At 47.4% G+C, this 27,182-nt stretch overlaps 1 protein-coding gene across 6 annotated transcripts in view; it reads right to left on the bottom strand.

Moving 5' to 3' along the window:
- FARS2 (phenylalanyl-tRNA synthetase 2, mitochondrial) overlaps positions 1–27,182 on the bottom strand; it is a 312,626-nt gene that overhangs the window by 242,382 nt on the left and 43,062 nt on the right. For 4 of the 6 annotated variants that reach the window (XM_070456993.1, XM_070456989.1, XM_070456991.1 and 1 more), the window contains one exon: positions 22,221–22,840. In XM_070456993.1, the coding sequence (XP_070313094.1) occupies positions 22,221–22,817 (597 nt within the window). In that variant the 5' untranslated portion in view covers positions 22,818–22,840. Of the gene's footprint in view, positions 1–15,306; positions 15,454–22,220; positions 22,841–26,623; positions 26,659–27,182 lie in introns of those variants that run through there. The other 2 variants (XM_070456990.1, XM_070456994.1) reach the window with 2 other exon arrangements.

The following is a 27,182-nucleotide window of genomic DNA, read 5'->3' as shown; positions in this document are numbered from 1 at the left end:
ACCTGTGAAAAGGTATTCAGACAGAGGAATGCAAAATAAAACAACAATGACACATTGTTTTTCAACTATTGCATTGGTGGAAATTAAAAAGCAAGACAACATTCTTTTGGTGAGGCTTGGGAAAAGATGAACTCACACACTGCTGATGAAAGTGAAAACTGGTGGGACCATTTTGGAGGTAAATTTGGCAATATCCAGCAAAACTACATTTGCATTCATCTCCTGACCTAGTTCTTCTATTTCTGGCTATTTACCCTGAATACACCTCCAGAATTAATATATACATAACAAGGTTTTCACTATAGCATTATTTAAATTTGCCAAGTACTGAAAAACAAAGAAATGCCCACACAAAAAAAGAGAGAGAGGTTAAATACACTATGGTCTATCCATACAGGACTTCAGTACTTTGGCCAGCTGATGGAAGAATTGACTCACTGGAAAAGACCCTGATGATGGGAAAGATTGAGGGCAGGAGGAGAAGGGGACGACAGAAGATGAGATGGTTGGATGGCATCACCTACTCGATGGACGTGAGTTTCAGCAACTGGGAGTTGATGATGGGCAGGGAGGCCTGGCGTGCTGCAGTCCACGAGGGTCACAAAGAGTCGGACACGACCAAGCGACTGAAATGACTGCTCCACCGAACTGACTGATCCATACAGTGGAGTACTTAAGAGACATAACATTAATTAAAATATGAGGATGACCACTCTGAAATGACATGTAATGATTCTCAAGCCCCACTATGTGGAAAAAGCAATCTTACTATGGTACTTTTCATGTAAGAAAGAAGAGAAAATAATACAATATACATGAATCTGAGAATTCCCTGGCAGTCCAGTTGTTAGGACTCTGCGCTTTCACTTCTGAGGGTCCAGGTTTGATCCCTGATTGGGGAACTAAGATCCCACAGGCCACTTGGTGTGGCCAAAATATATTTAAATAAATATATTCTATATAAGTGAATATATATAATATCTATATAATGAACCTGTTCATTTGCATAAAACAAAAATAAGCAACATAGGAATGATGAAATAGAAATGAGACTGACTGCCTACTAGAAAGCGGAATGGAACAGGCTGCAGAATGAAAAGAACTGGGAAACACGGTGGAGTGAAGAGGAGGTGGTGGGAAGGGGGCAGAGACAGGAGGGACCCTTTTTTAAGTAAGATTGTTTATACAGTTCTGACTTTTGGAATCACATTAATATTTTACTACTTTTTAAAAACTAATATCTATAGTGTCTGCAATATATAGGTAGAACAAAGAAAATACTCATAACACACAATAAAGACTAAAGTTTGGAAAATTCTGCAAGAAGGAAAAGCAGTAATTCATGATAACATCAGCATAATACAGCACAGGAGAAACAAACATGTAAACAAGTCAGCTCTTATTTCTAGAGTAAATGTAACACTGGAGCTGGAAGGGGCATGAGACAGCAGCCAAGCCAGTCTCAAATAAGGAAACGGACTCTGGAGAGGTGAAGACCCAGGGAAGCTGAGATCACTTAGCCAAGCGATCACCACGCAGGGACTAAACCACTCGTCTCACCCTTGATTCCAGGGGCCTTGAAGTGGCTGCCTTTCACTTAGCTTTCTGTTTGAGAGACATCCACTGGCAATAAAACTAAATTAGATTTCCATTAGCTGCACAAAATAGGCTGTGCCATTTGTTTTTCCACTAGGATTTCTTCTATTTCTCTGACATTCTTTTAAGTGTCCTTGCAGAAGCCTCAGTGACCCAGAATACAAATTCCACCGCTACTAGAACTGCTTACAGAAGCCAGGGCAGGTAGTTCACAAATGAGAAAAGAATAGGTGCAAAAAATTAATTCTAATCAGGCTTAAGAATAAAAATGGAGTGCAAAAGCCAATTATATTTGAAATTTAGAAAGCCAAAAGGATTTTGCAAAATTGCCCAGATTTTAAACATACATTTAAAACACAAATAAAAAGGCAAATGGTCAGAAGAATAACATACATCTATACAAAATCCAATGGGTGGCCAAGGATAAATGGGCTTGAATGACAGCAAAATTCCAGGCAGCTATCTAGGGCTGCTCTGTGGTTCCCAAGGCAGCCATTTTTCTATTCAACCATTTAAAATTATGCATTGATCACTGGTTTAATCCATACAGTCCACCTTACATATTAATGCAAATATCCCCCATCCCCATCCCGCCTCCCTGAATTCCTGGGCAGATGCAAGGACCCTACAAGTGACTTTGCTGCTGCGGCGTGGACTGCTATTGGCTAACAGTTATTGCTCGTTTACTAATTTGCTACCTTACTGCAGGCTTACCTTTTCACTTGAGGGGTTCATTTAATTCTCACAATCCTGTTCTTTCCCCCATTCCTCATATAAGAAACTTGAGATTTTGAGAAGTTAACCGGCCATTGGTACACAGCAAGTGATGAAGCGTGAACTGAAACCCAAGCTCTGATCCCATCTTCTGGGCTCCACTTATTTCCCTGACAGCATACACATGACCATCAGCTTGGCTTGGCAGTCAGAGGGCCTATGGTCAGACGGATGGGATGAAGGAGTGGACAGAAGGCTTGAGCAGAGAGGCACAGTGGTGGCTTGACACGGTGATGCGGCGGTGGGCACCTTCTATGAAACAGTGATGGTTTATCCCAAGTAAATCATTATTGTTGCACAAGGGCCAATCAGTCCTTCAAAGAATGAAAATTAAAACTTTGTTTTTTGAGCATCTTCCAATGCACACTTGCTTCAGTGTGCTGGGTTATTTGAGGAGGCCCGCTCTGGAACCTCGCGTGAGCTATGACGATGCTGCCCCCATAACAAGGAGGCGCCGGGTGGTGGAGGCCACGTGGAGGTCGAGGGCAGCGCCAGGCATAGGGAGGCTGGTGACCCTGTGGCTCCTATCACAACACCAGTGCTTGACATGGGGTATCTCAGCCTGCCCTCCTCATCCAAGGAAGGACAAAAAGCAAAGGAAAAAAGGCAGGAGAAATGAGAAAAGAAAAGCTTCGAGAGCTTAGACAGAGCAATAATCCTCACGCAGGTGGGAAAGAGGAAGAGGCGCTGCTCAAACCCAGGGGTGGTCAGGAGAAACCCTCCAGGAGGAAGAGACATGGGTGACTCATGTTGCTCATTGTACGAAGCTCTGAAGGATGACAGAACATAGAATAACCAAAATAACACCCGAATTCAAGGAGTCCCCGTGTGGCGGGGGGCTCTGAACATGCAAGGGCCCTCAAGGAAACCCCCAAGGAGGATGTGCTAGGCACGTGGGATGCCCAAGAGCACAGCTTGACCGTGGTGCCGAGGAGACCACCCCACCTCTCCTGCTGCGGTGCCTGAGCCCAGGAAACAGGCTGGGGGCTGGCCCCACGCCACAGAGAGGAAAGAAACTGGCTCTTCAGGCCCACCTTCAATTAAAAGCCGAGAAAATGAAACGCACAGCCTCTCCTGACGGCTGCAGGTGTCACTAATGCCCCGCAGTGACACCGTCCTCAACGCTCTCACCTGGAAACCCCCCCACCCCGTCTCCAGGACCTTTGACCTGTGCCTGGCTCTCTCTGCTCAGTACGCGTGGTCCATCCTCTTCACACAACGGCCTGCAAGACCAACAAGATGTCTCCTGCTGCGCCCGCCCTTCCCATCGCAGTCAGACTGGCCGAGCTTCCGTCGTTCTCTTCACAGCTTCCTCTCCTTCCCCCTGGTCGTTAAGTTTTTCTACTCCGCAGGCCTCCTTCTCAGCTTGTACCAGTCTTGCTGTGCAGACTCTGCCCGAGATGGGCGCAGCCAAGCCACCACCCGCGATGGCGCCTGCGTCTGCATCTCCACCCCCCCCACAAACCAGCCCGCTGGACACGCGCACCAGCAGAACCTCCGCCCAAACATGTCCCAAGTCCACCAGCTCTCCGGACCCCACCCCAAACACTCCTGACTCTGGGAATGGTCCCAAGACGGCAGCCCAGGCGTCCTTTTCAGCTGTTTTTCCTTTTCCTTCACTTCCCCGCATGCAGCCACCAAGCCCAGTAAATCCCACATTGCCCCTCGAGTCTCCCCTTTCCGATCTGCTGTCCAGCTGTTTTGGGGGCTTTGAGCCACCTTGGTTCTTAGATGATTATAAATAACCTAGTCTCCCCAAGACCAGTCTTGCCCTACCCTGCTCCATTTCCACCAGCTATCTGGCAGATTTTTCTAAACCGCTAAACCGATGACATCTCTTTTTTTGCACTGGCTTTTTTAAATTTATTTTTAATTGGAGGATAATTGCTTTACAATACTGTGTTGCCTTCTGCCATACATCAACATGAATCAGCCGTAGGTATGCATATATCCCCTCACGCTTGAACCTCCCTCCCACCCCACCCCACCCCTCCCCCTCCACCCCACCCCTCCCCTCCCCTCCCCTCCCCTCCCCTCCCCTCCCCTCCCCTCCCCTCCCCTCCCCCCCTCCCTCCCCTCCCCTCCCCTCCCCTCCCCTCCCCACCGGCTCCAGGACTCCTCACAGCCCGGTCCGCCCACCTTCCTGTCTATTGCTGGGCTCCCTGGAGCACCGCGCCCGCCCCTCCTGGAGAGTTTCAAGCTCCTCTCTAAGACGCTATGCAAGCCCTCTATGACTACTCCAGGGACACAGGTTTCCTTCTGCGCCGTGGCCATGTCTCTCTCCCGATGCTGACTGGACGGTGTGGACCATCCAGTTTACCTGCCTCTCTTGCTAAGCTGTCCAGGAAGGCCAGGACCTTACAACAGTCCTGTTTAGGAGGGGCTTCACACTCAACCCAAACCCAACACGGACCAGGCCAGCTGAGTCCCAGGCACAGGCCATTCACCCGGAGAGTGACAGATAAAGCCGGGATTCTGATGACTACAGTCTCCTCTACCTGGCAGCCCCACTGCTTATTAATTCTCGGCTCACGGATGGAGGAATAAGTAAGAATCACTTCTAAAAATAAGCACGTTCACATATCTTGCCATAGGGACTCCCAAGCCTTCCTGTCCCCTGAATGCAGCAGGAAAAATTCAATTACGCTATTCAAATCCAACTTAAGCATCTCAGCAAATATTAAGTATTCAAATCACTGTAGAGGGAGGATTGGGATGTCTTAGTGAGATGAACAGACAGACGTATTAAAGGGATAGCAGGCTCATCCAAGTGGATTTCGGCTGCTAATTTCCACAGTTTTTAATTTCTTTAAACAACTGGGCCCTGAGCGAGATCTTCATTATTTGGGAAACTCGTGAGTAAAAGGGCCCCGTCAAGTACAGCTCCGTCCTGGGGTGTCTGTGGGAAGTCCGTTCCTGCTCTAGCTAACTGATACTGAATAGGGTTTGTCATCCCCCGGATTTCTGGCGACACACCACATGCCGATTAATCAAGGTTTGGAACAGCGCGGGGGAGGGGACGCGGCGAGGCTGGGCCCCGCGGAGGGCAGGCAGCACCTTCCCCAGCTGCCTGGCGCCCTCTCCCGGCCGCCAGGCTGGTGCCCGGGCGGTAACGGGAACAGACGCGGAACCGTCAACGTCTGCGGCGAAGCAGGCTACAAAAACACCTTGGAGGTGGAGAAGCTACTTCCGCCAGGCAGCCGGACCCAGCACTGGCTGCGGGACGCCCGGAGAATAGGAAGCCAAAGCTCCAGGTGGCTTCCGCCCAAGCTTTCTAGGAGCCCCCACCCTAGACCTCCACGCGCAAACTCAGGTCCGCCCTGGGCGACGCGGTCTTTCCAAACCGCCCCTCACTCCAGCCTCCATGAGCGACGATTTAGGCTGAACCCATCCGAGAGGCGGTTCGGCTCCTGGCGGACGCGTGTTCCCAAGACACCAGCCTCGGAAGAGCCTGCCACGGCGCGGCGTTGGCCTCCTTGGAGGCATGCCCCTGGCACGTGGGAGGCTGGCCCCGCAGAAACGTCGTGAGCGCCAGCAGCGAGCGGCCCCGCCCCCTGGGGCTTCATCATCAAAGGACGGTGGGCTCGGACAGGTCTCGAGGAGGGGATCTGTCGGCGCTTTTCTCTCTCGGCCGCTCCTAGGGGCTCCAGTGGGAGAAGCGTGTGTGTGCTCGGTCGTGTCCGACTCCGGGCGACTCGTGGACTGCAGCCCGCCAGGCTCCTCTGTCCATGGGATTCTCCAGGCCAGAACGCTGGAGTGGGGTGCTAATGTCCTTAGGAAGATTAGGTACATTAATATTCTCCAAGCTCTGGGCTATACAGAGAACACATCAGGGACTTCGAGACATCAAAGCAGGGAAGTCACCTACAAACTAAACGAGAGCTTAGATGTCTGGATGCATTGAGGCAGAAAACAACAATGATAACAACAAAAAACACCCTGTCCCGGCATGAACCAGTTCTCATGACAACCATCATCTAACAGAGGAGAAAACTTCACCCATCGTGGGGCCGACAAAAATCGTGCTCTCCCATCATCATCTTCCCCAGCCATGTGACAGATAACGCAGGGAAGGAGACTGCGTTCTCCTCCTCAGGAGGCTAGACAGCTCCTTCCTGATGTCAGCAGCAGGTGAAACGTAACAGGACCAAGCAAGGCTCCGTCTAAATTCTACCGCCTCCCCTCGAGGAAGGTGACATAAGACATGACTAACGAGTCCATAGAAAAGACGGCAGTGGCTTAAAAACAGAAAGCACATCAGACCTAAAAAGTAGGTCCCACGAGATTACTGATTCATGCTGATGATACGCAGGCAGAGGAACACTTAACCAGCATCTATGTTTAGGACAAATATGGGGGTGGGGGGCAGACATCCGCTGAGCACGGCGGACTCGGGCGCTCCAACCACAGTCAGGAGCAGTCCCGTGTCCACAGAGGACGGTGAAGGAAACGAGGCACAGAGTGGCCCAAGAGCTCGTCTCAGGCCGCAGACAGCAAGGTGCAGGGTCAGGACTGGACTCCCCTACACTGGTGTCGTTTTCGGGTGACAGGCACTGCTCCCAGGAACACTTCCCGTGCCTGATGCCGAGGCCCACAGATGGGCTCCGAGAGACACGATCCGCAAGCACAGGTCCTCGCCTCAGCCCTGAAGGGGGAAAGTGCGTGACTGCACACTTCTGACACTCTCGTGTATAAGCACACTTTCATGCATTTTCTAGCAATTGACTAAGTGTACAAGGAGTTTCGGAAATGGGGCATCCATAGAACACAGCTGAGGAGTTATCAGGATTTCCCGGAGGCGCTCAGCGTCCACTACAGAGACAGGCCGACCAGGAACATGACGGTTCATTCTGTGTCCACTTATCTGGGCCACAGGGTCACCAGGTATTTGGTTAAACATTATTTCTGGGTGTTTCCATGAGCCTGTTTCTAGATAAGATTAACATCTGAATCAGCTGACGGAACACAGCAGACGGCCCTCCCCGAGTGAGTGGGCTTCATTCCATCTGCTGAAGACCTGAATAGAATAAAGGCTAAGAAAGAATTCTTTCCCTCTGCCTGCCTATCTCAGAGCTGGGACACTGGTCTCCTCCTGCCTTCAGACTTGGATTCAGACTGAAGCTTTCCCGTTGGTTCTCCTTGGCCTAGACTTCTCTGCCTCCAAGAGCAAGTGAGCCACTTCCTTATAATTAATCATCTCATGTCATCTCTCTATCTCTACACACACACACACCCTATTGGTTCTGCTCATCTGCAAAATTGTGATTTATGCAAATAGGCAACACCTGAAAGCCCTGGAACAAGTTTGAAAAGCTGAAATCACACAATGTACAAGAAGGAAATGACCCCTACGTCTTCAGTGGTGTTGTGGTTGGTTGTGGATTCCGAGTGCTGGTGGAACCTTTCAACAAAAAATCATTATTGGCTGTATTGTTATTTTATGGATGAATTTATTGCTGGTTATTTAATAAAGACTATAGCCTATATTAACACATAATGGAGTCAACATTAACAATTAGATGTTAAAATTATATTTAAGGCACTGTACTTCAAATAAGAATAATTTACACCACTACTTCAACTCGATGGATACATATTCTACATGGACACAATGCCAAATTCCCCCAGGGTGAGACATCATCACTACCATAGGGTTCTCTCTGCACTGGAAAGGTGAAAGAGCTGGGCCAACTCGACTGAGGAGTCTTTCACCTCGTCTAAGGGTTCCTGTCCTAAAAACACTGAGATCACCCTGGAGGTAGAAGCCCAAATTCCCTCGGAAAATCCGTCTCTCACTCAAGATCCTTTTAGGAGAGTTGTTTGCTCCATGTTCCATTTGTCTGATATAACCCTTCCCTGTTTTAAGCCTGGGTCATGAACTTTAACACGTATGACAAAAGACTGAACCCCAACATGTAATAGGCCTCCAGGAGTCACCTTTTCTCGGATGAGCAGTAAGACCTGCTTCCTACAAGATACTCTCAACTCTGTACCTGAGTCCAATCACCAGGGCCTCACCAGCTTTCTAAACATAGTACTTCCATTTTCTGGGTCTGGAATGTTCCATGCCCCACGACAGAGGCTCTCAGATTTGCACAGAAATTGTCCCTTTGGCGTCCCCCAAATATACTCATCCTACCCTCCAGTCCTAGGCAGGCTCTGACCCTTAACTCCTGACTTCAACTCGGTCCTCAAATCAACCCTACAGCTAACACCTGGTCATTCCAAAGTTAGGCGCATTCTCTGCCCACCTACGGCTAAGTTAACTCTAACTAGTCTGTCCATGAAATCCACCACCAAACACAGTCCCAGCCCAGCAACATAGTCCAAGAGAAATATTACAGAAACAGCAGAAGTAGGAAGAGAGAATTTTTATGAGAATAGAAAACAGGTTTTTTCTAACTTGCTACAGACTCAGGCTGGAAATTAGCAACATGGAGACTGAAATGGCTCCTTGGACACTGACTTCTAATTTCACCATCCAATCCAGAGGCCTACAATACCCCTTAGACTATATACAAAGTACATGTGTATTTGTGGAGGTTGTCCAAATCTCTCATCAGTCTCAAATGGTAAAAGAAGGAAGTCAGAAAACCCTTCTCTGATGAAATGCTATCAATCGAATACAACATTGTAGAAAGTTTCAATAAAGCTGAAAACCCTGAATATTCACTGGAAGGACGGATGCTGAAGCCAAAGCTCCAACATTTGGGCCAGCTGATGAGAAGAGGATGAGACGGACACAAGTTGAGCAAACTCCAGGTTATAGAGGAAGACAGGGGAGCCTGGCATGCTGCAGTCCAAGGGGTCACAAAGAGCTGGACAGAACTTAGCGTCTGAACAACAACATGATGAAAAACAACAGTGTTTAGATGACACATCTAGTTGAAGAAAACTCTATTTTACCTTCCAAACCCACTCACATGGACAAGTTTATGACTTCACTGAGACCTACTCCAGGCTGAGTCAAGAGCATGACACTAGAAAACAGATTCCAGGGCAAAGCCTCAGAGAGGATATTTAAAGTATCCAGGAAAAGGCATGCTACTAGCTAAATAGCAGGTGTCACCCTTCACCTTTCCAAGGGCAGACTCGGGCGTCTGGCTGTGCAGTCTGATGGGACATGAGTGCCAGGGGCTGCTGGCCCCTCGGAGGTCAGCCCCTCCTGTCCCCAGCTACCTGCACCCACCGAGCTGAGAACATGAAATTCCACCACCAGCCACACAATAGCTCTCAGGAATGTGCAGCAGGCCAAGAAATGTGGTTTCTAGCGAGGTGTGAAGTCTACTGTGAAAGAGCATGATATCACTGTGGAAATATTTCTGCTTTCTCCGCACAACACTTGAGCTGGTACAAAAAATACTGTTACTGTAATTATGTAGATTCAGTAAAACCGAGTGAGGCCCCTCCTGGTCTCCAAAGGCAAGTGGGGAACAGACATGGCAATGACTGTCCTGAGACCCTGGAGGAGTGAGATAGAAGACCTCATCTGATCCTCTCTGGATGCTGTGTTGGTGCAGGTACATGAGCTTTGACCCTTCAAACCACCCTCCGTCCTTCATACATTCCATATACTAAGGGCCAGTAACTGGAGGACTTCTCCACTACTGAAATTATACTCAGAAATCCTGAGCCAGCATCAAGGACAAATGGTTTTGCCTCCTTAAATGTGACTTGACCCAGCCACTCCTGTGTTGGGTGAATAACAGCCTGCCTCCCTGAAGCCTTCTAGACACTCAGGAGAGGGAGCAAGCTGACTCTGCCAGTTATCAATTCATTGCCTCTCAACAAGTCAGTCCATCATTGACTGCTCTGTGAAAACTGAGTTGGGCTCTTGAAGCATTTGTCCTTTGCCAGCTGGCGTGGTGTTAAGCTCAGCAGTAGAGGTCACTGGGATGTTGCGAGGGGCTTCGTGCTAGAACCTTGGGCCTCGCCCTGCCGTGCAAGCAGCCCCACCCTGCTCCCCAGGCCCCTGACTGTCTCCCCCAGCACCCCTCTTAGGCAATGTCACAGCACAGGGCTTCCTGCAAGACACCTTCCCCAAAACAGCTTCTCCTGGCTCCCCAGAAAGCAGATATCCAGTCACTTCCAGAGTGTAGACATCCAGCAATTCCATCAACATGAAACCACTACACCATCCAGGGAGCCATAGCTGGGGCCAGGGGTGGGTGGTGGTAGGGGCTGGGGGTCTCCTTTGGGGGCCCAGCCCCAGACTGGGGGTGGCCGAGGCTCCTGGATCTGTTACTTCCATGTTCTCCAGGGTTCTCTTCTTACTTGCCAGCCCCTCACCACCCAGTTCCCTGTGTTACATGTCATAATTCTGTATGTTAAGTTTTCTGTGATCGAGTCACAGCTGGCCTCTGCCTTGCAGTCCAGCCTTGCCCTCCTTGGGAAGCCTGGGGCAGGAGAAACAGCTCTGGGAGTGAAAAGTGGACGATGGCCCACCATGTTCTTGACACTGTGCACTGCCATCCTTGACGGGCAGACGTTTGGAGAACAAGGGTGCATCTGAGTGCCTCATCCACCGACGGCTCCTCGGCGCAGGACCCTGGGCGAGAGACAGGACGAGGCACAAGGAAGAAGGAGCAACCTTCAAGGCGCTGACTGGCCAGTGGGGAAACCAGACGTGCAGCAACCCTCAGCCCCGGGCAGTAAGTGCTGAGAGCTCCCCGAGGTCAAGAGCAGTAGCCAGGGTCAGTGCTGGGACCTCAGGCTAAGAGGCCGTCGTGTGTGTGTGCTAAGTCGCTCCAGTCGTGTCCAACCCTGTGCGACCCCATGGACTGTAGCCCACCAGGCTCCTCTGTCCATGGGATTCTCCAGGCAAGAATAATGGAGTGGGTTGCCATGTCCTCCTCCAGGGGTCTTCCCAATCCAGGGATTGAACCTGGATCTCTTATGTCTCCTGCACTGGCAGGCGGGTTCTTTACCACCAGTGTCACCTGGGAAGCAAGAACTAATTCTCTGACAGGCTCAGTGCCACAGAAAACAGAGACTTGGCTTGCTTTAAATGGTCTCCAAGCCCCAGTCCGTCCCCCAGTAACCAACTGTTATCCGAGTTCAATGTGTGGTGGGTCCTGACTGTGACCAGCTGCCTTCTGCTTCACTGTCAAGAGACACCTAAGTAAATATTTGGGTAGAGAAAAAGAATTTAAAAAAAAGAAAAGCCATTTCAGCTTAAGTGTCTCTGACAGGGGGAGTCCTTCCTCTAAAAGATTTTCAAGAAGAGATTAGGGGAACATGGTGACTATAATCTATCAAGGCCAAATGAAAACTCCTTCAATAAAGCCCCTCCGCATGAGGCTATTAAGGAAACCCAATAACCGCATGGTGGAGGAGAAAACCTGTCATTCACTGAAAGACGGCACAGTGATTCAGGGGAGAGGGCAAGAATAAAGAGGCCGCCCTTGGCTCGCGGTGAGGCTGACAGCGGGGGAGCCCGGCAAAGCCGCCCAGGAACAGTAGGGTTCTAATGAACCATCTGTAAGGTGGGGGAGAGCTTCAAAGCGAGGAAAAGGGCATTTTCTGATGATGAATGAGAACGGTTTTCTAACAAGGGTGGACTATGATGGACGCTAAATGAAGGCTGTCCACTCCACCAGGATGAAGTCATTGCAGACAAGTGTGTGGCTATGGAGGGGCCCTGACCTGCCCTCCCACAGTGGAAATGGGAGCCACAAGGGTTGCTTTACAAAAGGGGGTGGGGTCTCCCCTGGTGGTCCAGGGGTTAAGACTCCTTGCCTCCAATGCAGGGGGCACAGGTTCAATCCCTGGCCAGGGAACTAAGATCCCACATGATGCATGGCATGGCAAAAAAAAAAAAAAAGCTTTAAAAAAATAAAAGGGGGGCTGGGATGGGATCTGAGTTTGACAGAGAGCTAGTAATGAAGTAGTATACAGCAATAATGGTGGTCAAACTTATATCAAAAGCTTACTTCTCTGTATATCTTCATTCATGTCTTCTACGAAAACATGCCCCTTGGTTTCTATGCGAATATTCATGAATTACATATTAATTATAAAGTATTTACAACTTCTCTATAACAACACCTTCAGTTATTAAGACTTGAAGTTTTGTATTCCATAGACCAGCAAAAACTTCAAAAAACTCAAGGCACTAAGAAAAGGTTGGCAACAACTTATTTTGCCAAAACAGGCAAAATTTTTTAATACTATGACCATCACTTCATAAAAGAAAGAACATGTTGACACTCAGGAAAGTAACAAGAAAATCACTTCAGGACAGGGAGAGTCCTTTAAAGTGAATAAACTACCTGTACAAGACTTGCTACTTTGCTCTTAAATTTTACATTTGCCTGTGAAATCAACAAAAACTTGGTCATGAACTAGGTGATGAACACTCAGGTTTGAGAACTACCAGCCAAGAAAACAAAGGCAAGAGAAATATACACATTCTGACAATGAAACGAAAGTAAGAGGAAGGGAGAGAGGGAGAGGGAGGGAGGGGAGGAAGGAGAGAGGGAGGAAGGAAAGTAGTATTTAGAATTTCTTTGACAAGAATGAAGACAGAACTGGGCAGAAAGGCAGGCGCACAGGAACCATCCACGGCTGTCAGGAGTGCATGGAATCGACAGACCCGGATACCACTGACCCAGGGAAGTCATCAAAAGGGGCGGAGACCCAGAGGGGACCAAGCGTCTGCAGCCAAGAGCGCAGGGCACACCCCCAAAGTCTGCCCCCGCTGCCCCCCGCCCCGAGCACTCGCCGGCCCCCGCACAGGCATCTCCAGAGACCAGTGCGAAGAGGAGCTTCCCTGAGTGATGGTCCAGGCACGTTCCTCTGAATTAGTATATTTAAATCAGATTAGAGAAACACAGGGATCATGTGGGCTCCCTCTGGTGGGTCTGGCAAACACAGGGAATCTGCTATTTTTTTTACAAAAGAGACATCTCAATAAAAGTTTTGAAAAACTTTGGTTTCAAAGCTATAGAACAGTGGCTCTCAAACTTGTTGGTCTCACAGACCCTTCTGCACGCTCCAGAAATTCGTGACATCTCGATGCATCTGCAAACGATGACGGCACCTGCCACCACCACTCACCCTGTCTACACCTTACGGGGAATTACCGTCTCGATTTGGGTGCTTATCCTTCCCATGCACTTTTGTCACACCTACCTACATAGTTATGGAACCAAAAAACTGTGTGACTGAGGTGTGTATGTGTGGAGAGAGAGAGAGAGGAAGGGCTCAGAAGCAAGTGAAACACAAATAGACAGACAGACAGACGGACGGCATGGACTAAGCCACATTGAGAACACTGCTGGGCATTGTTGGGCATATTTTGAAAGATCTATTAATAAGATGTCCTAGTTTAGTATCACTCATAATTTATTTGTTTCTCTCAACATTTTACTAAAGCCTCATCTAAGCTGACATAGGTACTTCTAGCTTTTTTATGTTAATTGCTGTAAAGTACTCAATGCACAATTATAGCCCACTGTCCTTTTTTTTTTAACACTTAAAAGAAAAATGTCAGATCATAGACAACACAATGAAAAAGAAAAAAAGAAAAACTACCAAATAACTCTACAAAGTGGTGGCAACTACATGCCCTCCACATAGAAGGGCGTAAGATTCACGGTTCCTCTGTGCTTAGCTAAGTCATGTCCGACTGTTTGTGGCCCCATGCACTGTAGCCCACCAGGCTCCTCTGTCCATGGGATTCTCCAGGCAAGAATGCTGGAGTGGGTTGCCATGCCCTCCTCCAAGGGATCTCCCTGACCCAGGGATCAAACCAGCATCTCCTGCATTGCAGGCAGATTCTTAAATGCTGAGCCACCGGGGAAGCCCATAAAAAGTGTACGTCATTCTAAATAATAATAAGAGCATGTAGCCTGTGCTCACCACTCACACCCATTTTCAGAAAAGAGAACAGTATTATACCAAAAACTTTGCAGCCCCTTGCTGATCACAATTCCCTCCCACTCCTTGAGCAGGTAACGTCCAAACTTAATGTTTAAGTTATTTCTTTGCTTTCCAGAACTTTTCCACATGTGCATGAACCCCTAAATAATGTAGCAGGTTAGTTCTGCCCATGTCTTAAGTGTTACACAAATGCAATCAGAATATCTAAGCTTTGATAACTCTCTTTGCCTAATGCTACTTTCTATATTCATTCATCTTGATGTATTTGGTTGTGACTTACTTATTCTCACAGACATATGAATGCCATACCAGATCCATAGTGCTATGAACATCCTCATCTACCTGCTGCTGTAAGCCCTCATGAGGTGTCTAAACTATAGGCTTGGGAGCTGGACTCCAGGCATGGGTTTTAAACACCCTCAGAACCTTCTCACTGCCTCACATGTCTGCCAACTCTCGGTATTTCAGATTTCCCCTACTGGATTGTGTCACACTGAGGCCTTTATATCTGATCAACACAAATCCTCTATTAGCTACATGTGGAGCAGATTCCCCACCCAGCCCACCGCTTGAATTTTAACTTCGTTTAAGAATTCTTTTATTAGACATAAGTTTTACCTTAAGAGTCAACTTAAATCATTTTTTCCATTAAGGATTCCTCTTGTTTAGGAAATCTCAGTTTAAGAGGCTGTGATCTACGCCAAAGTCATAACAGTAATGTCCTGTGTTTTCCTCTTAAGTCTGGAAGACTTTCTATTCACAGATGGATTGTGAAACCATTTAGAGTTGAATTCTGCATGTGTTGAGAGGTGGAGAGAGAGTGTTGTTTTCCTCTGTGGACAACTAAGAGCAATGCCTGTGGAATCCACCATCTCTCCACTTATTTAAAATCAGTTCCATTTTATAGTGAAAACAAATTCCCAAAGAGGAGGAGAGGTCTTTGAGAGCTCTCTATTTGACCACACTTGTGCCAACAAAAAACCATCCTAACAACCAGAGCACGGTGAGTCTGGGTGCGTGGCGAGGCACAGCCCCTTACCCTGGTGCGCTTACCTGTCTCCTGGCTATTTGCAAACTTGCTCCTCCTGTAAATAGGAAAAATGGTTCTTCAGTTTCTCCAAAACATGCTTTTATTAGATTTACGTTGAATTTATAGATCAGTTTTGAGAGCGCTACCGTCTTCATGAATCTACGAACACGGGATACCAGTCCTCTGTCTCTTCCTTTATGTCTTTGAATCATATCTGATAATGTTATCTGCAAGTACCGTGAATATCTTCTGCAACAAAGATATCCAAATGCTTCAAAGTTGTAGGCAATGTTATGAGTGAAATCTTTATTTCATTATATTTTCTAACTGGTTATAACCTATAGATAAGAAACAGATTCTTGTATGCACTGTCTTTGTCCCCTCAGCTTTGCTGAACGGTCTAATTAGTGCTAATAATGGATCTGGACATTCTAGTCAACTTCCTGGGTAGCCCATCATGCCATCTACAAATAAAGCAGCCTTAGCTCATGTTTCCCAGAGCGTAGACTTGCTTTTCTCTTTCTGGTTTACCGCATAAGCTAGGACCTCCCACACAATGATGAACAGTCACTGCAACAGGGCCTCCTACACAGCGATGGCAAATAACCCTGAACTGTTGCTGATTTGATACAAGTGTTTATAATGATTCACCACTAATTACGATGTATGCTGAGAGTACTTGACAAATACCATTTATCATGTTACAGAAGTTCCCTTCTGTTCCTAGCTTGCTAAAAGTTTTTATCATAAGATATTAATGCCATCAAATGCTTTTTTAACGTCCTAAAACATTAAATGCCATCAGCTTGCTTCCCTGCGTCTATTAAGGTGATCACATGCTTTTCTTTAATAATTATGCCACATTAACTTACATCAGTTAGTACGGTATGATGTAGTATGCCTGCAGGGATCGAGTGGAAGGACACAACATGCCACTGGACTAAATCTGCAAACATTTCACTTAATAATTTTTTACCCGCTCATCAAAAATGAGAAGAATCTATGTTCATAAAGATGAAACCTCTAATATTGTCTTTTATACCTAATTTGTTATTAACAAGTCTAATATGAAATGACCTTGATATGTTCATCTTCTATTTTTTGAGAAAGACTACAAGACTTCCAAATTTTATGAAACCTTCCAACAAGATCACCTCTACCGGCTCTGTTTGTAGCAATGCTTCTTAAGGCTCACTTGACTTCACACTCCAGGATTTCCGGCTCTAGGTGGGTGACCACACCACTATGATTATCCGGGTCATTAAGACATTTTCTTGTAAGGTTCTGTGTATTCTCACCAGGTCTTATTAATCTCTTCTGCTTCTGTGAGGTCCTTACTGTTTCTGTCCTTTATCATGGCCCATCCTTGCATGAAATGTTCCCTTGATATCTCCAATTTTCTTGAAGAGATCTCTAGTCTTTCCCATTTATTGTTTTCCTCTATTTTCCTGCATTGTTCATGTAAAAAGACCTGCTTCTCTCTCCTTGTTATTCTCTGGAACTCTGAATTCAGGTACATTTTTCCCTTTCTTCCTTGCCTCTTGCTTCTCTTCTTTCCTCAGCTATTTGTAAGGCCTCCTCAGACAGCCACTTCGCTTTCATGTACTTCGTTTTCTTGAGGCCGGTTTTGGGTCACTGCCTCCTGTACAATGTTACGAACCTCCATCCATAGTTCTTCAGGCACTCTGTCTACCGGATCTAATCCCTTAAATCTATTTGTCACCTCCACTATATAAATCATAAGGGATTTGATTTAGGTCATACCTGAATGGCCTAGTGGTTTTTTCCTACTTTCTTCAATTTAAGCCTGAATTTTACAATAAGGAGCTCATGATCTGAGCCACAGTCAGCTCCAGGTCTTGTTTTTGATAGTGGAGGTGATGAAATTCCCACTGAGCTATTCAAAATCCTAAAAGATGATGCTGTCAAAGTGCTGCACTCAATATGTCAGCAAATTTGATCTTAATTGCTATCTTTCCCATGAAACCAGAACCTTCTCGTGACCGTTTGATACTGTCTCTCTCTCTCTGACACCTTCTCACAGCATTGGATCCCAGCTCATGTTCAGAAAAAAAAATTTTTTTGATCGACAGACTGACTGATCCCTGACTGATCCCTGAAGTGTTTTCCTTCAGTCTTTTTCTTTAAACTTTTATTCGGAAAATTTTAAACGTATGCAAAAACAGAGAGGATAATGATTCATCATGTATCCAACACCTGGTTTCAGTCATTGACAATTCATGACCCACCCTCTTACATTCATCCTCAAATGCCCAACCCCCATTATTTTGAAGAAAATCTATCATTCGGTTCACAGTATTTCAATATGTATCTCTGAGAGAGAATGACTGTATAAAAATATAATATCACTGTCAGACGTCAAAAACTAAACATAAAGAACTCCTGAAATTCAAATGTTCAGTTAGTGTTCAAGTTTCCAACAGTCTCACATCTTTTTTTCTCTTGAAAGATGCTTCCCTTGACAGGATCTGCACGCTGTGATTGATTGAGATCTGGTTTTTTGGTTTATTTTTAACCTATAGGCACCAGCTATTGTTTTTTTCCTTGCTTTTCTTTGAAGAAACGGAATCATTTATCCTGAAGAGCAGTGCTTCTCAAACTGTCTGTGGCAGAGACAGTTCTAGGCCTCTAATCAGTCTGGAACTGATACACAGGTGCTGTGCAAAACCACCCCCCCAGACTGCACGCACAGCTCACCAAGAGCAGCGAGGAAGGCCTGGACCAGACTGCGTGCAGACCCACGGACGTCCTCGGACAACAGCCTTGAATGTGACCGCCTCATCATGTCTCATCACTCACTGCGATGCTTGTACTTGATTGCATTAGGCAGATCTCACCTTGAGTAGCATCGCTATAGAACTTCCCCGGGCTGGATTTTGTTTGTTCTATCCACATGATGAGTAGTTGGAGAAGACTCTTGAGAGTCCCTTGGACTGCAAGGAGATCCAACCAGTCCATCCTAAAGGAGATCAGTCCTGGGTGTTCATTGGAAGGAATGATTTTGAAGCTGAAACTCCAGTACTTTGGCCACCTGATGCCAAGAGCTGACTCATTTGAAAAGACCCTGATGCTGGGAAAGATTGAGGGCAGGAGGAGAAGGGGATGAGAGGATGAGGTGGTTGGATGGCCTCACCGATTCAATGGACATGGGTTTGGGTGGACTCTGGGAGTTGGTGATGGACAGGGAGGCCTGGTGTGCTGTGGTTCATGGGATTGCAAAGCGTCAGACACGACTGAGCGACTGAACTGAACTGAACTGATGTAGTTTGATGTGTTTCTCTGTCCTCTGTATTTCTATAAATGTGTTAGATCTAGCACGTTGAGCTGACATAGGTCCAGTTTTTTTGACAGGACTCTTCACAGGTGGCCTTGTGTCCTCTCGACAGGAGACACGCAGGTCTGGCTGCTGCTCCTCCTGTGGTGCCGGCGTCACGGTGAGCAGGGCCGCCACCAGAACCACAAGGTGACTGCCTCCACCACACCTGAGCAGTCTGAAGGCAGTGTTCTCATTGCTAGTTAGTGATCAGTGACTTTTGATAACTCCAATATTTCTCTTTAACCCATGAATCTACAGCTGTGAATTTTTAGATAGCTAGGGACAGGGAAAGCTTTGTTATTCTTTTCTTACTGCTTTCCACATCAACAACACTGAAGCCAGGCATAGTTCTAATAATGTTATTGCATCTCTGACATTTATTTACAACTTCAACTGTCAACTAGTACATAGACAAATTATTTTAAGTTTTTCCATGTGACTATATACCTCTAACACTTGGGTACAGAATTTATGTGTATGTCTGTCTGTCTGTACAAACAAAAACACACATACATAGTTACAGAATTTTAAAAACAAACAAATCACGCATGCTAATCATACTTCTCAGATTTGCTGCTCTTTACTCATTTTGTCTGCTTAATTCATCAAACTTTGATTGAACTCATTTAAAACCTACTATCATCATGAACTTTTCAAACTTGGATTTCTTCGGTTTTGGTTTCTGTATTACAGCTATGACGTCGGGCACATTAAAATTCCTAAGTCATAAAGCATCTTGGTCCATGTATTATCCCTCTTTATTCATAGTTACTATTTTTTCCACATATTCTATTTTATCTAATACTAAAAAGTGCTTTACCAGCTTTAAGTGTATGCTTCATATACCTTTCTCTTGCCCTTTACTTTCAACTTCTGGTGATTTCGTTTCAGGATTCTCTGATTGAAAAATGTCCAATCTGATAATGGATGTCTTTAAACCAGTAAATTAACACATTTAAATTTGTGAATACTGATACATTTCACCTTTTCTGAAACACAAAAGGGTTTTATTCACAACTAATAGATACATAACGTATATCCATTTCTATGCTTATTCTTGTTTCCTTTACCCCACATCTGTCGATTCACCTTTCTTCTTCCTGAAATACACTACACAGTGAATAAAATAACAATTGCCAAGATTATGAAATAACCGGAAAACTTTACAGAATGACAATACAATTTTTTAAATTACATATGTAGTGTGATTACAATGATGGGAAAAAGAAAAACCCTATTCAGAGAGTAATAAAGCGAAAGAAGGAAAAAAACTCTTTTTTGATTGTTAAGGTTAGATCAGACTTGGTACCAGCTGAAGCCAGGAACCCACAAAACACCAGTCCTATCTCCGTGACACTCTTGCTGAACTAAAGCCCTGGCTGGGCCGTGAGCAGCTCCTCCGTGAAAAGCAACCGGACGCGGAGAACGGCTGACGCTCCGGGTGTACTCTGCCACCAGCTGGCGGGGCGGCCCTGGGTGAGTCACTAAACCCGCTGCAGTGGAAGTAATCTGCTTCACAGGGTTTTATGACGAGCAGCAAATGAAACAAGGTGCGTGGAACTACCTCACTGTATTGATACATATGTGTACGTGTGTGCGTGTAGTCTTTCTGACTACAAGGCAGAACACACAGTCACATCATCCGAAGACAAGCCGTGCCTGCCCCCCACTAACCTGGCCTGGACCCCGCAGAAGTGTGAAACAAGACGAGGTTAATCCCCTCTCCGCCCGTTTCCCACCTTCTCAGGGAGCCGGGGTTCTCCCTCCACTGAAACACCAGCGTGCGTCTCACAGCCTCCACTGCCGTCTCCACGGCTCGCAGCCTCACCAACCAGTGGGCACTGGCCTCTTTCATTTTTGTAACGTGATGAACTGGGCTGAGCTCCTGCCACTGCCGTGACCTGGACACCGGCTCCCTGACGTCACACCTCTGCTGGCTCATTAACTGCAGGTGACATTCCATCACTGGCTCATACCCCCCAGACTTTGACCTTTGTGTTTCCTAACAAACCTGCATCCTTATAACAGTTACTACCCTTAACGTAGAAAACAGTCAGCTTTCCCAAGTAGAAAAGTGCTCATCTCAGCAGTTCTGGGATGAAACACAGGTGGACTTTTGTGCAAAGCTAATACCTATTTCTGCATTTTCACAGATTCTCAGGAAGAGCTGAGCACCCTGAGGCAGCGGACTCCTACAACGGGACTCATTGAACACAACAAGCGATGATTACTTATCAGCCTAAGGAGCCGACACCGTTCCTGCTCATATCCAACAACTCAAGGAGCCAACACTGTTTCTGCTCATTCAACAACCCAAGAGAAGACACTGTTCCTGCTCACTCCAACAACACGCTGACCTGATGTTTTGTGGGAGGGACTTTTGTTGATGATTATTCCTCCCGTTTCAGTGAACACGTTTGTAAGAAGCACTAAGGGAGTAATGTTAAGATATTTCCTGTGCCTCATTAATTCCATTTGTTTCTTACATAAAAAAAGAGATGGTTTAAAAATATGTTAATGAAAGACAAGTGACATTGCACTCTTTTAGGAAACAGACTCAAGCTTTCAGGAATTTTCGTAAATTGCAAAGAAAAAAAAAAAAAGATTCGCACAACATGTTAGGATGTCAGCTACCAGATTCGAGGAGTTGGATGCTTTTGAGAATGACCAGAATATCAGATTTCCCAATCAAAAAGGCTTTCTGAACCCAAACACATACTTTGGGAACTGAACAGTGACGCCCTCTCACAGAGAAAAGCACGTACAGCGGCCACAAGTGTTCAGCAGGGGACCCCGAGGAAAGAGCTGGGGGCAAGAAGGCACCTTAGTCTCAGCCGCCAGAGCACCAGTGAGTGCCCCGGGCTACCAGGAAATCCACCGGTGTCCACCACCACGTCTGGTTAATTAACCTCCGCCCGCTGAGGACCGGAGCGACCTAACCACAGGCCTTGGCCCCGCATCTCCAGCCCTCTGCGATGGAGGGTAAGTGTGAGTCACTGACCACCCACTCTTCAGGAGAAACGCAGCGACAGGCACGTGAGGACCGGAAGGCAAAGGTCCGACAAGGGGCAGTAAAGGCCAGCCAGTTCCTGCCTCACTAACACAGCGCGCTGGCCAGGACGTCCAGGGCCCCGTCTGCACCAAGGACGCCGTCAAGGACGGATGACGCACGGACGCCAAGGAAGCGCCAGGGCACCACGCAGCTCTGCTGGGATCAGCCGGGAAACCGCGGCATCCCTCTCTGAGACCGCAGCTCCAGGGCCCCGGGGCAGCTCTGCTGGGATCAACCGGGAAACCGCGGCATCCCTCCCTGAGACGGCAGCTCCAGGGCCCCGCGCAACTCTGCTGGGATCAACTGGGAAACCGCAGCATCCCTCCCTGAGACCGCAGCTCCAGGGCCCCGCGCAACTCTGCTGGGGTCAACCGGGAAACCGCAGCATCCCTCCCTGAGACCGCAGCTCCAGGGCCCCGCGCAACTCTGCTGGGATCAACAGGGAAACCGCAGCATCCCTCCCTGAGACCGCAGCTCCAAGACCCCGCGCAACTCTGCTGGGATCAACCGGGAAACCGCGGCACCCCTCCCCTCGGGGGCCGGCTCACCTGGTGGCGAGAGAAGAGGCGCACGGCCTCCAGCTGGTGGAACACAGGGTAGTGCTGGGCGTCGATCTGGTCTCGCCGGTACACGTCGCCCACCACCAGGAAGGCGTCCAGCCCCGCGCGCAGCAGGTCCCACTGGTGCGCCGACGTGTGCGCGCGCAACATGTGCGTGGCGTTCAGGTAGTAGTTGTCGCCCTTCTTCCGGCTGGGGTGGTCGGCCGGGATGAGCAGGCTGTCGAAGTTCTGCCAGGTGGTGACCACCGGGGAGAGGTCGTCGTACACGGAGAAGAGCGGGGCCCCCGCGCGGCCCGCGTACCGCGCGTAGAAGTGCTGCTTCACCCGCTCCTTGAGCAGCCAGAGCGGGTGCTGCGGCTGGTTGTGCAGGTTCCGGCCCACCTTGGACAGCACCTTGCGGGTCAGGTTGCTGTAGTCGTCCCGGGGGTAGGACTTGCCCAGCAGCTCCACCGTGCTGCCCGGGGCTCCCGGGGCGGCGGGCCTCGGGCCCAAGGGCTGATGCTCGTGGCCCGGGTAGACGCTGCTGGCCTTCCGGGCCAAGTGGGGACGCACCTGGGTGACTCTCCTGAGAGCCCAGCAGACCATGGCGACAGCTTCCTTCACGGGTTCTGGAAAGAGGACACACACACAGCAGAGTCACCTCTCACCCGTGGAGAGTCGGTCTCCCACCAGCACAACACCACCCCCCCACATCAAGAGAATCATGAACATCATGTTTGGATCCCCAATCTCGAGTTGTCCTTCCGTGGACACTTGAGACAATGAAACTGAAGCAAATGTCCTTTATTCGTGTCATGTCATGTCATGTCCTGGATCCCTCACATGGAACAAACCTATGGATGTGACGACCTCCTTTTATTCTGACTCTATTCGGGGCCTTACTCCTTAAAGGAAGCCCATGACTGCATCCAACAGGCCCTTGAAAGTCTGAACTGCCATCCCCCCACTGCATCCTCATAATCACCAAGTTCTGCTCACTTCCGCCAAAATCTGACTTCCGGATTAGTTCACTATATTGTAAGATGACATGAACAACACTTTTTTTTTTTTGATGTTTCAAATAAAATACACCAATTTAGGTAATGGTTATTTTTATGTAATTTTTTAAAAAATAGAAGTGAAAACTGAAGGAAATATTACACAGAGTGATAGCCCACACCAGTGGACAGCTGGGACTATTTTTATAGATGCAAATCTTTCCTATCCTCACATCTGGTCATGTCACTCCCACTTAATACCACTGCAGGATCCCATCAATGACATGTGTTTGGTAAAAGAGCAGGTTCCCACTGCACACCACGGGAAACCAGGGGCAGGACTGCCCTCACCCACGGAGAGACGCAGAGCAGTCGGGACACAGAGAGTGGCCAGATCTTTCTCCTAATGCCTAGGATTCAACAAGAGGACCAGACTTCACAGCTGGAGGTCACGCAGCAGTCACCTCGCACAGGCTGTGTGCATCAAAAACGAGGTGACAAAGAGCCAGTGGAGAGGCCCAAACCCCAAGGTGCTGGGAGTGTTGAGATGACACCAGAGATTTCTGGATGCTGTCGCGGGCCCACAAGCAGGTTTAAACGGACTCGGGGATCTCCGGCATGAAAAGCTTTAGATGTCAAATTCCTACAGTGGTGAAGACAACTGCCGTGAACTTAAATCAGCCAAACCCATCTTCTAAAACTTGGCATTGTTACCACTGAGTTACTATCAAGCCCACAGGTAGGTGGTGATTTGACTTCTAGGCTCTACATACTACCAAGAAAGCACATAACTTCATGATAATAAATGCATTAAAAGGGAACAACATTGCTCCAAGTGACCATCCAAAGCACACCGGGGGTGCACCCTGGCATCACAGCCCACCTGGATTACGGAGCTGAGAACACCCAGCTCCGAATGAAATGCTTGTGCACCTGTGAGGTGGCTTATTAGATGCCTGGGCGTGGCCCTGGTATCTGAGACAGCCGTCATGTGAGAAGTTTTCACGGAACCCAGAAACTCTCTGGATTTGTTCATTTATGGCACTGTTTTGTCAGAGTTGTGGCAGAAAGTGTTTTTGGCTGAGCTTCAGTGGAAATCTGTCTTCCCCTCCACTGTACTCAGTGGCTTGTCACCGCCGCAGATATAAATTTTAAATATGCCCGAGCCACCTTCTGCATCTCAGCACTCAGTCACGCTGGTGGGCTGTCAGCAACCCGGCTCAGCGCCCTTGGGAGACACAAGAAAGCCTCTTCCCTCCAAAGGCGTGTGCTGTCACCACACTCAGGAGTCTTCTGGGGAAGGTGCTATCACTGCACACAGCCTTTGACTGCTTTGGGTCCTCAGGCTTCTCATAGAAAACAGTACCTATCTCCTAGGGAAAGATCTTGTTCATAATGTACTTAATTCATTGCTGGTACATAGGACACAAGATAAGTTAAACTAAAGGTTAAAAATGGCCCATTAAAGGTTAAAAAAAGAACCCAGACTGTTAAAAAACAGTAACCCACTGAGACAGAGAACACAGGATGAATTCTGGATTTTCCCCAAATGATTTCCATGCGTGTGTCTGCAGCTGGAGCGACCTGGGCCATGCTGAAGTTAAGTACGGGTGACACAGCCACATTATCAAATTTCACATTCATCCAACTTATTTACTGCACTGGTGGATCTGCTTCTGGCAGAAGAAGAGCAATGTGGCATAACCTCTCCATTAGTGACGTGAAACCCTCTGATGTCTCGCCTCCAGGTTCACGGTCAAACCTCACTGTGGTCCAGAGTCAGTGACAAGCATTGCATGGTGTTGAATTACCCGCCTCGCTTCCAGCATTAGCAGCTGCAGAAATAGCGGCTTCAATGCTGAGCTCTTTCAGGTTTAGAACGTGAAGGGTCCGTTAACTCTGCTGTGTCATCAGTTCCATTCTCTTGTGTAAGGACTGCACACTCGTTCCTCGGGGGACATGAAACCCCATGGTCACCAGCCTCCTTTACAGATGTCACAATGTTGAGTAGGCAAATTTCAAAAATACTACTTTTCACAAGAAGCTGAAAAGTAAGGCTGTGAGCAACTTTTGGCAGGAAAGTGCTCTCAAGAGGGGGCCCCTGTTTGTCTTGTCACTAACCTGAAATCAGACACCCCCATGTTCTATTCATCTCCAGCCCAAGCACACCTTTCAGATCTCCGAACCACACAATGCCTTGCCTAACCTGCTGGCAATCAACCCTGAATATTCACTGGAAGGACTGATGCTGAAGCTGAAGCGCCAGTACTTTGGCCACCTGATGCAAAGAACCTATTGGTTCTTTCCATAGATCAGAGGAAAAGAAATGAAGACTAAGTCATTAATAGGTGACCAGATTGCTTCCCTAGCCTCCCCTTCAGTAATCGCTTGAACAAACTATGAGAACAAGCTAACATCTAAAGAAAAAATCACAAGAAGTCCACAAGCTGGCACACCAGCCTAACCCCCACATCTCAGTGATTAGCTGAGATGACTTCTTCAGTTTTTCCCCTTAAAAACTCTCACGGCTGGGCAGAAAATTCACATATGGCTTTGGAGGGACCCAACCACCTTTCTAGCCTCCCCTTGCCTTCCTTCTGAGGACAAATAACATGTTTCACTTTCTTAGGCACCTGTGTGTTAGGGAATGACCTTTAGGTACTTCCAGAAATAGCATTTTCTTTAATTTTGATATATTAATATTGACATATTAACAGGCTCATTGGAATTTTAATTACATGGCAAAACAGTAAATGGGTTCAATTAAAGTGTTTTCACCTCTCTTATCTCACAGGTGATGTTACTTAGAAAAGAACTGTAATAAAATAGTGTAGAGAAATAAAACACATCATGTTATGTTAGTATAATTGATGCTATTGAATTGCAGTGCTGGAGAAGACTCTTGAGAGAGTCCCTTGGACTGCAAGGAGATCAAATCAGTCCATTCTAAAGGAAATCAACCCTGAATATTCATTGAAAGGACTGATGCTGAAGCTGAAGCTCCAATACTTTGGCCACTTGATGCAAAGAACCAACTCACTGGAAAAGACCCTGATGCTGGGAAAGATTGAAGGCAGGAGGAGAAGGGGGTGACAGAGGATGAGATTGTTGGATGGCATCACCGACTCAATGGACATGAGTTTGAGCAAGCTCCAGGAGATAATGAAGGGCAGGGAAGCCTAATGGGCTACAATCCATGGGGCTGCACAGAGTCAGACACGAGTGAGCGACGGAGCAACTACTACAATGTTAGTAGAAGCTAGTTCTGAATTCAGGAAAATCTGTATCAAAACACTTATACATTTTAGAGAAACATACAAGACTGGGTTACAGAATGTTCATATGACCCAAACTGAAGGAGTTAAAGAAGCCAAGAACACAGCTGAAACTTTGCAAATAGGGCAAAGATCTTACCAAAGGGTCACCAGGAACCAGGCAGAGTTCCGTCCCTGGGAAAGGAAGACAGAAGAGAAAGGCCATGAGCAAAGGAAGTCTGTCCCCGGGGACAAGGCCACACGTTACCAGGAGAGCTCTACCTGGAGAATAATAGGGGCTATTCGGGAAGGGGTTTTATGCAACACACAAAGAATAAAATCACAGAGAGTCCAGCCTAGATATGCAGAAAGACGAGAAGATACTGTTTGTACAGATTCTGGAATTCACTGGGCAGCAGGAAAACTTATCTCCTGCTGGCTTGGTTGAAGCCAACAGAAATAGAAAGAGTCACACTTTTCATGCCAAATCAACCTACTGGTAAGTAACTGTCTATGGACATGGACATCTCTCCCTCTAGCAAATAACCAATATAGGGTCAGGTGGACACTGCTTTTGGATATCATTAACCTGCAGTAACATGAAACGCCCAGGAGAACGTCTGAACATCTGAACACAGTTGCAGTAAGAGCATCCTGGACTCCTTCCTTGAGCTCTGTCCGTTTGGACACAAAGACTATTTTCCCCCAGATCTGCTGTG

Source organism: Odocoileus virginianus, chromosome 27 (genome assembly GCF_023699985.2).
Source record: "Odocoileus virginianus isolate 20LAN1187 ecotype Illinois chromosome 27, Ovbor_1.2, whole genome shotgun sequence".
In the NCBI taxonomy this organism is placed as follows: Eukaryota; Metazoa; Chordata; class Mammalia; order Artiodactyla; family Cervidae; genus Odocoileus; species Odocoileus virginianus.
The sequence above is the reverse complement of the archived record's forward strand: the minus strand, read 5'-3'. Positions and strand labels throughout refer to the sequence as shown.